Source organism: Lissotriton vulgaris, chromosome 5, assembly GCF_964263255.1.
Source record: "Lissotriton vulgaris chromosome 5, aLisVul1.2, whole genome shotgun sequence".
NCBI classification, from domain to species: domain Eukaryota; kingdom Metazoa; phylum Chordata; class Amphibia; order Caudata; family Salamandridae; genus Lissotriton; species Lissotriton vulgaris.
In genome coordinates, this window is record NC_141693.1 from 2011289781 (window position 1) to 2011307530 (window position 17750).

Consider the following 17750-nt stretch of genomic DNA (forward strand, 5'->3'; position numbering starts at 1 on the left):
AAGGATCGCAAACACATGGCGAAGTTGCTGCAGGTCATACAGGACAAGTCCGAGGATTTGGAAGCGCGCTCCAGGAGGTCCAACATTCGAATCACGGGGGTCCCGGAGACGACCCAAACGGGCAAAATGGAGCTATTTGTTGAGAAGTTGCTGACCAGCCTGCTGGGGGAAGGTGTATTCTCCAACATGTTCATAGTGGAGAGGGCACACCGCTCTTTGGGACCACGTCCACCACCGGGAGCCTCCCCCAGGCCCATAATAGCTAAACTCCTAAATTACCGCGACAGGGACTCAGCGCTGAGAGTCGCACGGGAGAAAGGCCACTTGCAATTTGAGGGATCCAACATATCCCTATGCCCTGACTTCACTGCTCGAGTACAGGAGGATTGGAGACGCTTTGCCCCTTACAAACAACAGATGAGAGACCTTGGGCTGGACTATGCAATGCTGTATCCAGTGAAGCTGCGGATAAACCAGGGTGGTCATTCCCATTTCTTCACGGACCCGAAGGAGCTTCAAAAGGCGCTGAAATCCTGGGCAAAAGAGCGGCGCAACAGCCCGAGGGGTAGACCAGATGACCTGGCCCCCTCCAGTGGTCTGGAGGATCAAGAATAACGGCTCGGCCTCTTGGGACTAGTCCAGTTGGTATCAGGCCGGCGCTCCACCACTGAGAGGTAACGAGCATCCGGTCTTGCTCGGGGGCCCTCACAACGAGGCGAACTGTGCAGACGGGGTGCGCTGTCGAAACATTGGGAGTGAGCATGGACTTCGTCACATGGTGAGATTGTTCCTATATATGGGGGCCTGTTTGAACTTGGTGCCACTTGAGTACGCTGCTCGCTCACTCTGACTTACTAGCTTACAGGAGCCTGTTGGGAGCTGGCAGTTTTTTCCCCTTGGTCTGCATTGTTTTTTCAATGAGTGGGGTGTTGGGGCGGTGGGTGGGCGGGGGCGGCAGATTGCGACTGACGGGGACACTGGTTGTGATTACTGATTCTGTTATGGAATGCTGTGGTGGGATTACTGATAGAGGTGGTAGGTGGTATGGCGGGGTGCCTGAAGGCGCATGTTGGTTTCGGTTAAATGCTTTCTGCAGTTCTTTTGGTGACCTCTGCCCTAGAGCTGATCACACGCAGGGTTCCGGCTGGGCCCTATGGTTTTGGTTTGGGGGGAACAGGGAGGGGGGAGGTCTTTCGTATCATGCTAGGCCAAGTTGGGGTTGGTCGGTTGTGGGTGGAGGGGGGGAAGACATGGTTGCTATTACGAGACAATGGGAGGGTTACAATTGTTATGTTCTGTTTCACTGTGCCTTGCCTCAAAGAAATCAATACATCTGCTGCGACAGTCTGATTGCCTGCGCGTTAGTCTGTTCAAGACACTTGCCTATGATGATGCTCCCCGGGTGGCGCCCAGATGGCTGAGGGGGAGATTGGAAGGGCGGATGGGCGCCCTGGGTTGGTACACGCTTTGACATGGAATGTGAGGGGGCTGAACGATCACAGGAAACTTAGAAAGGTGCTCTGCTATCTTAGACGCCACAATATTGATATCGCACTACTACAAGAAACGCATCTACCGCTCACCAGTAACATGCTACACACCAGGAGTTTAGCGGGTAACATAGCGGTTGCGGGGTTCACCACTCACGCGCGGGGCGTCCTCACCTGGATTAACCCGAAATCTGGATTTCAACTGCGAGCCATTCGGGTCGACCCAGAGGGGAGGTATGTCCTGGCGTCCTGCACAGGGAGGGGGATGGACTTGCTAGTGGTCAACACCTATGGCCCCAACTTTGACTCTCCTGAATTTTTTGACTCCCTAGCCACTGAGATCTCCAACCATAACAACACACATATATTATGGGGTGGGGACTTTAACTTGACGTTAAATCCTGACTTAGATAGGTCCTCGGGTCCCCCCCGGTGGCCCTCCGCAGCCGCGCAGTCACTCTCCGCGAAGCTGGTGATGTTGGACATGTTAGATGTGTGGCGGAGCAGGAACGACGGGAAGAGTGGTTTTACACATTACTCAGCGTTTCACGACATACATACAAGGATAGATTACTGGTTTGCCACCGCGAGCACAGACCGCTTGATTAAGTGCTGCAAGGTTCTCCCTCACACCCTCTCGGACCACTCCCCCATTCTGTTAACCCTGGAGACCCCAGTGAAGGGTTACGCTCCGTTTACCTGGCGCTTCCCGCCGTATTCCTTGCTGGATCCGATTTTCCGCGGAGAATTGGCGGAGGCGATCGAGGTGTTCTTTGAGACAAACGTGGGCTCGGTTGAAGACTTCCAAACGGTGTGGGAGGCATTCAAAGTCTATATTAGAGGGATAGCAATGTCCAAACACTCTAGTGTCTTAAAGACTACCAGAGCCACTCTGGCAGACCTAGAGCGGCAATTGCACGCTCTCGAAAAAAGACTTCACTCCCACCCGGACGACTCCGTGGAGGATGAAACGGAGCGTCTACTGAAGGAATACCACGAGGCGGCCGACAGAGAGGTACTGCACCTGGGCAAATATGCCACGGCACGCACTTACGGAGAGGGAGAGAGACCGGGCGCGGTCCTAGCTAACATTGTCAAAGGCCAGAGGAGAAAGGCACATATTCCTGATTTAATGAACGCAAGCGGAGATAGGGTGTCGGATGAGGCGGAGATGGCGGCGGGCTTTCGGGACTACTATGCGGAGCTCTATTCCTCCAAAAGCGGGGATCTGACAGACGAAATATGTGACTATTTAGAACAAATACAGCTCCCATTTCTCCCTCACTCAGACAGGGAATTCCAGCTGGACGAAATTAGAGAAGCACTAGCCTCCATGAGATCGGGTAGTGCGCCGGGCATGGATGGCCTCTCTGTCGATTTCTACAAAGCGTTCCAGGATCAGTTACTGCCGCACATCCACGCCCTCCTAGACGACATAGGGGTTCAGGGTACCATGCCTAGCTCTATGAGGGAGGCAATGATAGTTACCATTCTTAAGCCGGGAAAGCCACATGTCGACTGTAGCTCATATCACCTGATCTTGCTGCTAAACGTTGACACCAAACTATACGCGAAAGTACTTGCGAACAGACTGGCACTCCTAGCCCCAGATTTAGTAGCCCCTGAACAGGCGGGATTCATTCCATCCAGAAATCTAACTTATAATATCAGAACCGTCTTGGGAGCCATCCAACACGTGAAGCAGGACACGCCAGCGGTAGCGCTTTTTTTAGACATGGAGAAGGCGTTCGACTCCGTAGAGTGGCCATTCCTTCTACAGGTATTACGGAGAATGGGCCTGGGCGAACCCTTTATCCAAATGATTGGCGCGCTCAACGATGGCCCGGCGGCTAGGGTCCGGGTAGGCAATGCGATATCCCCCCCCTTGTTCATAGGGAGAGGCACCCGCCAGGGATGCCCTCTGTCCCCTTTACTATATGCGCTAGCTGCAGAGCCCCTCGCCTGTGCCGTAAGAGAGTATCATAGTCACAAGGGAGTTAGGTTCCCCACATACAAGCTGGTCGTGTCTATGTACGCGGACGACACCTTGCTATACGCCCACGATCCGGCTGTCTCCCTTCCCCCACTCTTGAGAGAGGTAGTCCGATTCGGCGCGCTATCGGGGCTCAAGGTTAACTGGGCGAAATCGGTGGTGCTACCCCTGACTCCCGTGACGACTCGGGTGGAGACGGAGTTCCCCGTACAATGGACGGAGGAACCGATTAGATATCTGGGGATCCAGATACATACGACCCGGACCTGCTACTGGGGCAGAACTACGGACGTGCGGTCAGAAGGCTCGAGGACGAGATAGAAATATGGTATAAACTGCCCCTAACGCTGATGGGCCGCATAGCCCTGATGAAGATGGTAGTGCTACCGCGGTTTCTGTTCCTGTTTAACGCCCTACCGATAGTGCTTTCTAAATCCTTCTTCCATCGTCTAACTGGTCTGCTGATCAAATTGGCGTGGGCAGGCAAAGAGCCGCGAGTCAAATGGACTACGCTCACCCTCCCATATAAATTGGATCTAGAGTTGTACTACAGGGCTGCCCAGGCATCTCATCTACATACCTGGACACATGGCGATCCGCTAATCCCACATGTCCGACTCGAACGATTATTCGCGCACCCTATACCGCTCCCGGCCATGATCTGCCAACCGCAGGATCGCCAGACGGGGATATTGGATTCCATATCTTCCACCAATCACGCGTGGCACTCACTCCTATTTCGCCAGGGAGGAGCATTGATGTATTCACCGGAGATGCCGATTGAGTGGATGCGCTGGCTCCCTCCCATGGCGGACAAAGCGACCACACGGGAACTCGCTAAACTGGGATTGAGCAAGGCGGGAGACCTCTTCCTCGACGGCACGGCCAAAACCTGGGACCAGGCGCGGGGGAACGGAGTTGACCCTCCGCTGCTCCAGAGGTTCCACTTCCACAGAACTCGGAGCGCCCTCGCCGAACTCCTGGGTCCGGATATGTCGGAGCCTCCGGACATGCCGGAACTAACTTATGTGATCACACATAAAGACCCCAAGAAACTTTTGACGAACCTTTACGGGATAGCGAGATCCCAGGGGGAACATCAACTCATGAAAGCTCGCTTGGAGTGGCAGAGGGACCTAGGCACCTCGCTAGATGACTCGACGTGGAGCTACTGCTGTGAAAGCACGAAGCGTATCTCTCTAAATGGAAAACACTGACTCATACACTTTAAATTCCTTCAAAGAGTGTACTACACCCCAGCGCGGCTTCATAGGTACGGGCTGCGTCCGGAGGCGCACTGTGAGCATTGCAGAGCGGCAGACTGTGACTTCTTGCATTTGGCGTGGGGTTGCCCGGGGATACGTAGATTCTGGCGGGACATTTTTTCCGAAATGAGCAGGATTCTGGAAGTCGACTTGGACATGGACCCGGGGTTGGCACTAATAGGCAACTCGAAAAGACTCCCGGGGGCGATACGCAGACTCACGGACATGGGGATGCTGATGGCGAGAAGAGTGGTAGCTCAGTGCTGGATGCGGGGCCCTTTTCCTACCAAGGCTAGATGGGCGCGAGACATGCTATACTGCTCCACACAGACAGAGGCATACAGTGAGCTATTGCCCCAGAAATCCCGCCCGAAGAACTTCTGGGCCCTTTATAGGACTTATTTGCAGGGTCGGCAGACAGAGAGCGAGGACACCACAGACAGCCCCTCGGGGGCAGCCGTAGATCCCACACACGATCTAGACTAGGATACTGACACCACGAGGGGTGGATACCGGGGGAGTATGAGGCTCAAGGGGGGAGGACAGGGGGAGTAGGGGTTCCATGGGGGGGATATTTACGGGGTAGACCGCACACTGTCCGATTTCTTCACTAGCAGGGGTATAACCCGCGTGGTTCAGGATCAAGTCCCCCCCCATTCAAGGCCCCTTTGCCATCAATGGGTTGATCACGTTTTGAGGGAGGAACGGGGAACGAACACAGACATTGCAGAGATGGCTACGCTAGAAGGTGCGAGGTACTTGGGTACAGACTTTAGGCAAGATTAGAGGGGGGGGATTGTTTTGAGGGGGTTCAGGGGTTGGTGTGAAGGGCGAAAATTGAAAAACGCACAGAAAGACGGGCAATCGCCCACTTGTAAGATCTGTACTGCATTATGGAATTCAGACGAACCTATGCGCCGCCGGACCCCCGGGTTGTCGGCCCTGAGGCTGAGTACTACTTGTAAAGTGCTTAAGGTCACTGACTGTGTCGCAGCCGGCCCCGGAGGGGTTGTGGGCCCAGAAGCTGTGTTAATGGTATTTCCTTACTCTGTGCAATAAAAAATAAAAAAAATAAAAATAAAAAAAATATCCTCTACCCATCCTTCTGACTCATCTCAAACTTTTTTCTACTACTCTTTCCAATGCACTACACTATTTATCACCCTATACATTTATCAATATATCCTCTACATCCACTCTCTCATTTATCACAAACCCCATACCACTGCTATGAGCCCCAAAATAACCCTTTCTAGACTCTCTCCTACTCTACCCCCTCCTTGCATTATCTGACACCTCTTTTACTATACCGATCTCCCAAAACAAACCTTTCTAAACTCTTCCCTCTTTTCTACCCCTCCCCAACCCTTCTCAATCCAAATAACTGACTAACATATCCACCACTAAAATTACTTTCATGTTTCACCATACTAATTCAACACTAATCCTTTATGGGTTCTGGAGTGGCGTGCTACTCGCCAGAAACGCACATCAACATCCATCAGGGGTAACAAGTGCTATATTAATGCAAACCTTTCTTCCCCTTGTATCCATGTGCTATCCTTCTCACTCCAAATAACTGACTAATAATCACCACTGAAATTACTTTCATATTTCACCATATTAATTCACCACTAATCTTTTATGGGCTTCCTGAATAGCGTGCTTCAACACCCCATCAGGGGTAACAAGCGCTATATAAATACAAACCGTTTTTCCTCCTCTATCCTTCTGCTATCATTCCAAATCCAAAGAACTGACTAACCCATCCACCACTTAAAATGTACTTGCATGTTTCACTATACTAATTCAACACTAATCCTCTATAGGTCCCGGAATAGCGTGCTACTCGCCGAAAAAGCGCTTCGACGCCTCATCAGGGGTAGTAAGCGCTATATAAATGCAATTACAATACAATACAATACATTGTAAAGGCATGCGCTGTAAAAGAATGCGTGAATGCATCAGACATCCGTTTTCACTGCACCACTCATCGCTGTGAGGTGAATCCCCCCCGTACAAGGTGAGCATGTCTACTCCCCCACATTCCACAGGATCTCTTCCCTATAGTCGTGGAAGCAGCGCCTTGACGTCTCTAGACTGTCTCATGGAGAGTTTCAGGGTAGGGGGCAATGAGAATTATGAGACCACTGTGGCCCCCACGTCAGGGGGGCCACGCCTCAGAGGCAATGGAGGGCAGATGAGGGCACCCACCTGCACATACATCTCTCTCAGCTCTCTCTGGAACTCTTGGGGGTCGTCGGTGATTGTGACCGGGCCAATCTCTGGGGAAGAAACACACCACAAATTATAAAATGTCATTAGGAAATACATACATATAGACACATACATAGGGGGCCTTAGGGACAGCCCTCCACAGTCATGAGAGGACTTTTGAGGCAGCCCTCTTCTGTCATTGGTCTGTTTGAATGTCACTCACATTTTGCTTCTGCCCTTGGCAGCAAACAGCATTGTGCAGGGAGTCAGCCAACTTCAGGTATTGGATCTAATGCCCTGTGACTAACGACCTTTGCCTGATCGCATGGGCACACCCATTAAACAAGCATTGGCAAACCCAATAGGTCTCGCCTTTGGGACCTTATAAGTGTTTAGCCATGCAACACTTAATGTTGCACCAAGGATATTGTGCTGGATAACTACACACTTATAAGGTCCCAAAGGTGAGACCTATTGGCTATGCCAATGCTTGTTTTGAGAATAGGTCCAGTCTGCTTTGCACTGGACACACCTGAAGGACAGCTTGTGTCTGCTTTACACGAGGCAAGCTTGGAGGGGTGCCTGCATAGCTGCCAGGGTTTTAGATTGCCATGTGTGACATTTTCATAATTACAGTGTAAATATGAGTGACATTTCAACGACTATGAGTGACACTTTTTGGCGAGCAACATCAAGCAATTAAGACGAGGGAAACTTATAAATAAAAGCAATTACACCCATCTCAGCAATGAGAAACTCCAAGAAGAGTTATATCATATGCTACCTGCAAATAAGAAAATAATAATCTCCTCAAACAAATTAGCTGACCAAGCTGTCCGCCTCAGTCCAGGGCACCGCCCACTACCTGCTGAGCCCTGTGGGCGGCAGTCAACATCAAACCAGCTACAGCCTGTTCCTACAAGCTCTACTTTGTGACGTTAGGCATGCTAAGAAGTTACATTGACAGGCACCACAGTGGCTCTCACATTCGCCCGACCCCAAAAGAGTTAGTGGATGCGACTACTAACATAGCCTAAAACTGTCCGTGAGCAGTTCCCCACTGTATTGAGGCACGCAGGCCGCAGCTCAGAAGATGAGCAAGACTGTCACCGTGCGTGCTCCTGAACTCACATTTTATAGCAAAATTAATAACACTGCATCGTCATGTTAAGCAGTGGAAAAAACACCGAGCTTTAAAGTGAAACTGTAGTACACCTTTACACACAGGTCACTAGTGTGGTTCATTGGAATATACCAATGCGCCGGTAACCATGGCAGATGTTTATGTAAGACAAAATTACACACACATGAAGGTCACGTGGCAGGGGGAGTGCCCAACTGGGGGTAATACCTGCTCACGTATACAATAACATCATACAAATATGCAAAGTGATCGCCACTGATGGTGTCAGATCTAACGCCCTCTTTCACTCTCTAAGCCATATTTATACATGCAGGTTTCGAAATGTAGGCCTAAGAGATTAATACCGCAGCCAGCTAACCTGCTTTTTGACTCAGACATCTGAATTGCTAAAGTGATAGGCAGAAATTGAAACTCGCTGTAAGCTGACCTCTGCCTGATCTCGGCTTCATGCTGACTTTGCAGTATGGATGTGATTAGCTTTTAACCAGTTAACCGCGGCTGCAATTCCGCCGCGGTGAGGCAGTTTAGCGTGGTGTGTGGGGCTGCGTCAGCCAGATAGAACTGACTCACAGGAACTCGACTAGAAAATTGTTTGTGACTTGAAGCAGGCCGACTCGCATAAAAATCCGCCATTGCTTTTTGTGACCATGATGGCGATGTCTTCGCACAAACACTTTCAGCGAAAGTTAAAGCATGTTTGGCATTTCACAGCCTGCCAGACACACACAACTTTTCCCTTGCGGGAGCGAGCAGGGACACCATTTGTTTGCAAGACAACTACAAACAGATGTCGCCAAAGCTCGCTCCCACAAGGGAAACGCCAAACGTGCACGCGTTGCAATTGAAAGCAATGCAAAGCGAGCACGTTTTAGGGCAAAATAAAAATCGATTCCAAGAGGTACCCTCCTATGCAGGGCATGCGCGTTGCGTAGGCGAGACCTAAAAAATACAGCACTTCAGTGTCAAAAATTGTGAATTAGCCCTTTATATTTGCAAGTTCTCCTTTCGTAGGTCCTCTTTCATTTCTTTTCTTTTTTTTTAATTTGATTTTTAAGACTGCCCAGCAACTCCGCTTCTCCCTCATCTGCACTGTGCCACATCCTGTATGGCCGCTGCATCTTAACCCAGTGGCCATCTTAGAATGGTATTGTTCATAGTGTATTTTTTTTACCACTCCAAGACAGCCATCACGTTTAGAAGTAACATGTCGGCCATCATGGATTGGTACACAATGCATAGCACCTTCCAAGATGGCTGCGCAGTGTGATGTTTACTGAATGACATCTTGCAATGGTATTGTGCATAGGCTATCTATGATTTATCATTCCAGGAACCTTGTGGCCATGATAGAACAATGATACACTAAGCACCATACCGTTCTAAGATGGCCATCGCTGCTGTGTTTACTTGTTTACTTATTTTTTATTGCAAGCATTTACCTGCCATGTTTTTTAGAAGGCAACATTCCTCTCTCCATGACACAAGCACAGACTAAGGGACAGACTGATTGAGCCCCCTTCCCCCTGACATGAGCACAGACAAGGGTGGCCCCTTCCCCCTAACTTTTTCAACAGAGTAAGGGAGCTCCCTCTCTCCCTGACATGAGCACAGACGAGGGAGCTCCCTCGCCCTTGACACGAGCGCAGACTGAGGGAGCTCCCTCTCTCCCTCACATGAGAACAGATTGAGGGAGCTCCCTCTCTCCCTGACATGAGCACAAACTGAGGGAGCTCCCTCTCTTCCTGGTATGTGCAAAGACTGGGAGAGCTCCCTCTTTCCCTGACATAAGCAAAGACTGAGGTAGCTCCTTCTCTCTCCCTGACATGAGCACAGACTGAGGGAGCTCCCTCTCTCTTCCTGACATGAGCACACACTGTGGGAGCTCCTTCTCTCCCTGACATGTGCACAGACTGAGGGAGCTCCCTCTCTCTCCCTGACATATGCACAGACTGAGAGAGCTTCCTCTCTCTCCCTGACATATGCACAGACTGAGGGAGCTCCCTCTCTCTCCCTGACATGTGCACAGACTGAGAGAGCTCCCTCTCTCTCCCTGACATGTGCAGAGACTGAGGGAGCTCCCTCTCTCTCCCTGACATGTGCACAGACTGAGAGAGCTCCCTCTCTCTCCCTGACATATGCAGAGACTGAGGGAGCTCCCTCTCTCTCCCTGACATATGCACAGACTGAGAGAGCTCCCTCTCTCTTCCTGACATATGCACAGACTGAGAGAGCTCCCTCTCTCTCCTTGACATATGCACAGACTGAGGGAGCTCCCTCTCTCTCCCTGACATGTGCAGAGACTGAGGGAGCTCCCTCTCTCTCCCTGACATATGCACAGACTGAGAGAGCTCCCTCTCTCTCCCTGACATATGCACAGACTGAGAGAGCTCCCTCTCTCTCCCTGACATATGCACAGATTGAGAGAGCTCCCTCTCTCTCCTTGACATATGCACAGACTGAGAGAGCTCCCTCTCTCTCCCTGACATGTGCAGAGACTGAGGGAGCTCCCTCTCTCTTCATGACACGAGCACAGACTGAAGGAGCTCCCGCTCTCTTCATGACATGAGCACAGACTGAGGGGACCCCCCTTGACATGAGACCAGACTGAGGAGCTCCTTCTCTCTCATCAATAGCACCTGCGCACACACAGAGGGAGCATCGTTCTGTCCCTGGCTCTATCAGTATGAGGGGGGTCCGTCTGTCTGCAGAATGCGGATGTGCCGCCTCCCCACCCCACCACACACATTCCTCGCACATCTGGAGCATGCCAGCCCTCACAGACACACCTGGAAAGGTAAGCCCTGCAGTCACTGAGCTAAACGGCCATCGTGGGCTGGTACTACATGCCCCCTCCCCCACACTCCCTGCACAGGTACGTCAAAACTTGGGGCCCGATTCACAAAGGTAAACTTAGACTTCAGGTCTAACCTTAGATTTCAGGCCCAAACTCGGGGCCCGATTCACAAAGGTAAACTTAGACTTCCGTTCTAACCTTAGATTTCGGGTCCAAACCTGGGGCCTGACTCACAAAGGTAAACTTAGTTTTCAGGTCTAACCTTAGATTTCAGGTCCAAACTCGGGCCCGATTCACAAAGGTAAACTTAGACTTCCGTTCTAACGTTAGATTTCGGGTCCAAACCTGGGGCCTGACTCACAAAGGTAAACTTAGACTTCAGGCCTAACCTTAGATTTCAGGTCCAAACCTGGGGCCTGACTCATAAAGGTAAACTTAGACTTCAGGTCTAACCTTAGATTTCAGGTTCACACTTAGGGCCCGACTCACAAAGGTAAACTTAGACTTCAGGTCTAACCTTAGATTTCGGGTCCAAACTCAGGGCCCGATTCACAAAGGTAAACTTAGACTTCAGGTCTAACCTTAGATTTCGGGTCCAAACCTGGGGCCTGACTCACAAAGGTAAACTTAGACTTCAGGCCTAACCTTAGATTTCAAGTCCAAACTCGGGGCCCGATTCACAAAGGTAAACTTAGACTTCAGGTCTAACCTTAGATTTCAGGTTCACACTTAGGGCCCGACTTACAAAGGTAAACTTAGACTTCAGGCCTAACCTTAGATTTCAGGTCCAAACTCGGGGCCCGATTCACAAAGGTAAACTTAGACTTCAGGTCTAACCTTAGATTTCGGGTCCAAACTCGGGGCCCGATTCACAAAGGTAAACTTAGACTTCAGGTCTAACCTTAGATTTTGGGTCCAAACCTGGGGCCTGACTCACAAAGTTAAACTTAGACTTCAGGCCTAACCTTAGATTTCAAGTCCAAACTCGGGGGCCGATTCACAAAGGTAAACTTAGACTTCAGGTCTAACCTTAGATTTCAGGTTCACACTTAGGGCCCGACTCACAAAGGTAAACTTAGACTTCAGGTCTAACCTTAGATTTCGGGTCCGAACTCAGGGCGGATTCACAAAGGTAAATTTAGACTTCAGGTCTAACCTTAGATTTCAGGTTCACACTTAGGGCCCGACTCACAAAGGTAAACTTAGACTTCAGGCCTAACCTTAGAGTTCGGGTCCAAACTCGGGGCCCGATTCACAAAGGTAAACTTAGACTTCAGGTCTAACCTTAGATTTCAGGTTCACACTTAGGGCCCGATTCACAAAGGTAAACTTAGACTTCAGGTATAACCTTAGATTTCAGGTCCAAACTCGAGGCCCGATTCACAAACGTAAACTTAGACTTCAGGTCTAACCTTAGACTTCAGGTCCAAACTCGGGGCCCGACTCACAAAGGTAAACTTAGACTTCAGGTCTAACCTTAGGTTTCAGTTTCACTCTTAGGGCCCGATTCACAAAGGTAAACTTAGACTTCAGGTCTAACCTTAGATTTCAGGTTCACACTTAGGGCCCGATTCACAAAGGTAAACTTAGACTTCAGGCCTAACCTTAGATTTCAGGTCCAAACTCGGGGCCCGACTCACAAAGGTAAACTTAGACTTCAGGTCTAACCTTAGATTTCAGGTCCAAACTCGAGGCCCGATTGACAAAGGTAAACTTAGACTTCAGGTCTAACCTTAGACTTCAGGTCCAAACTCGGGGCCCGACTCACAAAGGTAAACTTAGACTTCAGGTCTAACCTTAGGTTTCAGTTTCACTCTTAGGGCCCGATTCACAAAGGTAAACTTAGACTTCAGGCCTAACCTTAGATTTCAGGTTCACACTTAGGGCCCGATTCACAAAGGTAAACTTAGACTTCAGGCCTAACCTTAGATTTCAGGTCCAAACTCGGGGCCCGATTCACAAAGGTAAAATTAGACTTCAGGTCTAACCTTAGATTTCGGGTCCAAACTCAGGGCCGATTCACAAAGGTAAACTTAGACTTCAGGTCTAACCTTAGATTTCAGGTTCACACTTAGGGCCCAATTCACAAAGGTAAACTTAGACTTCAGGCCTAACCTTAGATTTCATGTCCAAATTCGGGTCCCGATTCACAAAGGTAAACTTAGACTTCAGGTCTAACCTTAGATTTCAGGTCCAAACTCGGGGCCCGACTCACAAAGGTAAACTTAGACTTCAGGTCTAACCTTAGATTTCAGGTCCAAACTCGAGGCCCGATTCACAAAGGTAAACTTAGACTTCAGGTCTAACCTTAGACTTCAGGTCCAAACTCGGGCCCGATTCACAAAGGTAAACTTAGACTTCAGGTCTAACCTTAGATTTCAGGTTCACACTTAGGGCCCAATTCACAAAGGTAAACTTAGACTTCAGGCCTAACCTTAGATTTCATGTCCAAATTCGGGTCCCGATTCACAAAGGTAAACTTAGACTTCAGGTCTAACCTTAGATTTCAGGTCCAAACTCGGGGCCCGACTCACAAAGGTAAACTTAGACTTCAGGTCTAACCTTAGATTTCAGGTCCAAACTCGAGGCCCGATTCACAAAGGTAAACTTAGACTTCAGGTCTAACCTTAGACTTCAGGTCCAAACTCGGGGCCCGATTCACAAAGGTAAAGTTAGACTTCAGGTCCAACCTTAGATTTTGGGTCCAAACTCGGGGCCCGATTCACAAAGGTAAACTAAGACTTCCATGTAGGTTTACGAATGTTTGGCCCATCAGGTCTCCCATAGCTCGCAGATATTGATTGGCCTTAGGATGGATGGGGTCCCCTAAAGAGCTGCGCTCCCCCACCCCATCCTGTGGAGGATTGAACCCCTCCCCAACCCCCACCCCGGCTATTGTATGGACCTGGGGTTCGCCTTGTTGAAGGCACTAAGTAACTCGTCCATAGAAAGAGCGAGGGACACCCCTCTCCACGGGCATCAAGGCCAGCCCCCCTTTCTATGGCCCGTAGTCTGCGCCCCAAATGCAGTGCACCCCTCGTCCCCACCCGACCCCACCTGCTTGTGATCAGTGGATGAGGAAAGGCTGCGCAGAGGCTCTGCAGGCGGGTGACAGGCACTGCGTGAGGCGCCTGCGTGTCCAAAGCAGGCCGGTGACCTCACGTGGACCCCCCCATACACCTGCCACCCTGACCCAGACCACACCTGTGAACACAGCACCCCTCCTCCTCCCACCCCGGCCTCTGGATACCTCCTTAGCATCACCTCGACCCTATTGACATTAGGTCTCACCTCACTGCGGCCATGCCTGCTGCTGCCTCAATGAGACATGCCTGCTGCCTGACTGAAGACATGCATACTGCCTTACTGAAGGCATGCCTGCTGCCTCACTGAGACATGACTGCTGCTGCCTCACTGCGGCCATGCCTGCTTCCTCAATGAGACATGCCTGCTGCCTCACTGCGGCCATGCCTGCTGCCTCACTGAAGACACGCCTGCTGCCTCACTGAGACATGACTGCTGCTGCCTCACTGCGGCCATGCCTGCTGCCTCACTGCAGCCATGCCTAATGCCTCACTGCAGCCATGCCTGCTCCTGCCTCACTGAAGATATTCCTGCTGCCTCACTGAAGGCATGCCTGCTGCCTCACTGAAAACATGCCTGCTGCCTCACTGAAGGTATACCTGCTGCCTTACTGAAGGCATGCCTGCTGCCTCACTGAGACATGACTGCTGCTGCCTCACTGCGGCCATGCCTGCTGCCTCAATGAGACATGCCTGCTGCCTCACTGCGGCCATGCCTGCTGCCTCACTGAAGACACGCCTGCTGCCTCACTGAGACATGACTGCTGCTGCCTCACTGCGGCCATGCCTGCTGCCTCAATGAAGACACGCCTAATGCCTCACTGCAGCCATGCCTGCTCCTGCCTCACTGAAGATATTCCTGCTGCCTCACTGAAGGCATGCCTGCTGCCTCACTGAAAACATGCCTGCTGCCTCACTGAAGGTATACCTGCTGCCTCACTGAAGACATGCCTGCTGCCTCACTGAAGACATGCCTGCTGCATTACTGAAAACACGCCTGCTGCCTCACTGAAAACATGCCTGCTGCCTTACTGAAAACATGCCTGCTGCCTCACTGAAGACATGCCTACTGCCTTACTGAAGACATGCCTACTGCCTCACTGAAGACATGCCTGCTGCCTCACTGAAGACATGCATACTGCTGCCTCACTGCAGCCATGCCTGCTGCCTCACTGAAGATGCCTGCTGCCTCACTGAATCCATGCCCGCTGCCTCCACCTCACTGCAGTAGTGGATGCTGCCTCGCTGAATGCCTGCTGCCTCGGTGAAGACATGCCTGCTGCCTCACTGAAGACATGCATACTGCTGCCTCACTGAAGACATGCCTGCTGCCTCACTGAAGGTATGCATGCTGCCTCACTGAAGACATGCCTGCTGCCTCACTGAAGACATGCCTGCTGCCTCACTGAAGACATGCATACTGCTGCCTCACTGCAGCCATGCCTGCTGCCTCACTGAAGATGCCTGCTGCCTCACTGAATCCATGCCCGCTGCCTCCACCTCACTGCAGTAGTGGATGCTGCCTCGCTGAATGCCTGCTGCCTCGGTGAAGACATGCCTGCTGCCTCCATCTCACTGCAGCAACGGCTGATAGACCTTCTCCCTTAGGCATGCTGGCTCTACCTCACTACAGCCATGCCTACAGCCTCTCCGGAATGTCGGCTGTGCCACATAACTGAAAGCATGCCTGCTGCCCCTGTCTCACCGCAGCCAGGCCTGCTGCACACTTGAAAATATGCGTACTGCATGAACCTCACCGCACCCATGCCTGCTACCTCTACAGCATGCCGGGTCTGGTGTCCTAGTGGACTAATGTATCCACGGTAGGAGCCTGTGTTTGACGACGTGGTCACAGGTTCAAATCCCGGTGGGTCCACTCAGTCTTTCATCCTTCCGAGGCTGATAAAATGAGACCATTGAGTTGGTAACAATAAACATCTGTTATTCAGCGCCAAGATACCCTTCTGGGCTTTACACATACACATTATGGATGCCTGCTGCTGCAAGGCCTGTTTCCTGTACCTCACTGCAGTCGTGTCTTCTACCTCACAGCCACCACATCTTCTGTCTCTGCCTCTCTGCAGCCATGAATACCTCATTGAAAGGCCTGATATACAGAGACTCCCGCTGGGTTAAAGGTTATTTCTATTTCAATCCAAATTCTTCTACTTATATCAAAACCTACCTCTGTTAGAGCGGATGTATATTTATTAAGATGTACTTTTTTCTTAATTGAGTATATTTATTCAAAAACATTGTTCTGTAATGTTTAACCTGTATACAAACTAAGGTGGTGCTTACTTACAGCCAAGTGAATAGGATGCTTGACCAACAAGCATTGGCAGAGCCAATAGGCCTTGCCTTTGTTTGGAGACAATTTTGGTTTGTTGCTGATGCGGTTTAGCGTCCGCAAAAAGAAAAAAAAAAGTTTCCGACGTTGAACAGCAATGGCAAAAAAAAAGAAATTGCCGTCATGATGACTATGCAGCTAGTTGGAAAAAACGGGAGTTCTTTTATCTTTCATGTCCCTGGAACAATTATAGATACTTAGAATTGTTTTTATCTCTATATTTCGTTCTATATTCTGGTTTGTAAATCAACTGCAAACTTGTACTCTTCTCTTTCTATGAATCGCCAGTGCCCGAAACCCCCCCACGGGAGAACAGCCGGGCTTTATAAATACAGATTGATCGATTGATGATTCATCAATAAAAAATGGAACCAAAAAAATAAAATAAATGGGAGACTGTGGACTCGAGGAGCTGCATTTTAACCTGTGTTGGAAAGCGTGGCCTTGGTTTTAAAATACCCATTAACAAGATATGTGCATAAGATGGTGCAGCACCAGGTGCATACAGGCAGCAAGAGACTGCAGGCTGATAGGTCAGTGTGAGAGGTCACTGATGAGAGGTCAATGATGAGAGGTCATTGCTGATAGGTCATTGCTGATAGGTCACTGATGAGAGGTCATTGCTGATAGGTCACTGATGAGAGGTCACTGATGAGAGGTCACTGATGAGAGGTCACTGATGAGAGGTCACTACTGATAGGTCAGTGCTGATAGGTCAATGCTGATCCAGGTGGAGAGAGAGTGTGAGACACCTGACTAAGAAAGATGGTAATGAGGCGAAACAAGCATTGGCATAGCCAATTGGTCTCGCCTGTGTGAGAGCGATTGGCTTTGTCAATGTGTGTAGCCAGGTTGTACAGCAACGTGACTGCTGTTCAGCATGGGCAAAAGTTAGTGGCATAAAAGAGAGTGGCGTGGAGGAGAATGGGGTGGCTTGGAGTTGAGTGCAGTGGAGTGTTTAGAGTGAAGTACAACTTCGTAGAGTGGAGTGCTATATAGTAGAGTAGAGTGGGGTGCCGTAGAGTGAAGTACCGTAGAGTGGAGTAGAATGGAGTGCTGTAGAGTGAAGTACCGTAGAGTGGAGTAGAGTGGAGTGCTGTAGAGTGAAGTACCGTAGAGTGGAGTAGAGTGGAGTGCTGTAGAGTGGAGTGGCATAGATGGAGTAAAGAGGAGTGGCGTAAGGTAGAGTAGACTGTTGTAGATTGGAGTGACGTAGAGTGGAGTACAGTGGCATGGAGCGGTGTAGAGTAGAGTGTCATGGAGTGGAATGGCCTCGATGGAGTGACGTAGAGTGGAGTACAGTGGCATGGAGCGGTGTAGAGTAGAGTGTCATGGAGTGGAATGGCCTCGATGGAGTGACGTAGAGTGGAGTACAGTGGCATGGAGCGGTGTAGAGTAGAGTGTCATGGAGTGG

General features: G+C 50.4%; 1 protein-coding gene across 1 annotated transcript in view; it reads right to left on the bottom strand.

Annotated features, from left to right (window-relative positions):
• Positions 1 to 17750, bottom strand: part of HMCN2 (hemicentin 2) — a 563480-nt gene that overhangs the window by 526866 nt on the left and 18864 nt on the right. The window contains exon 2 of the mRNA XM_086924818.1: positions 6963 to 7033. Coding sequence (XP_086780944.1) covers positions 6963 to 7033 — 71 coding nt within the window. The remainder of the gene's footprint in view (positions 1 to 6962; positions 7034 to 17750) is intronic.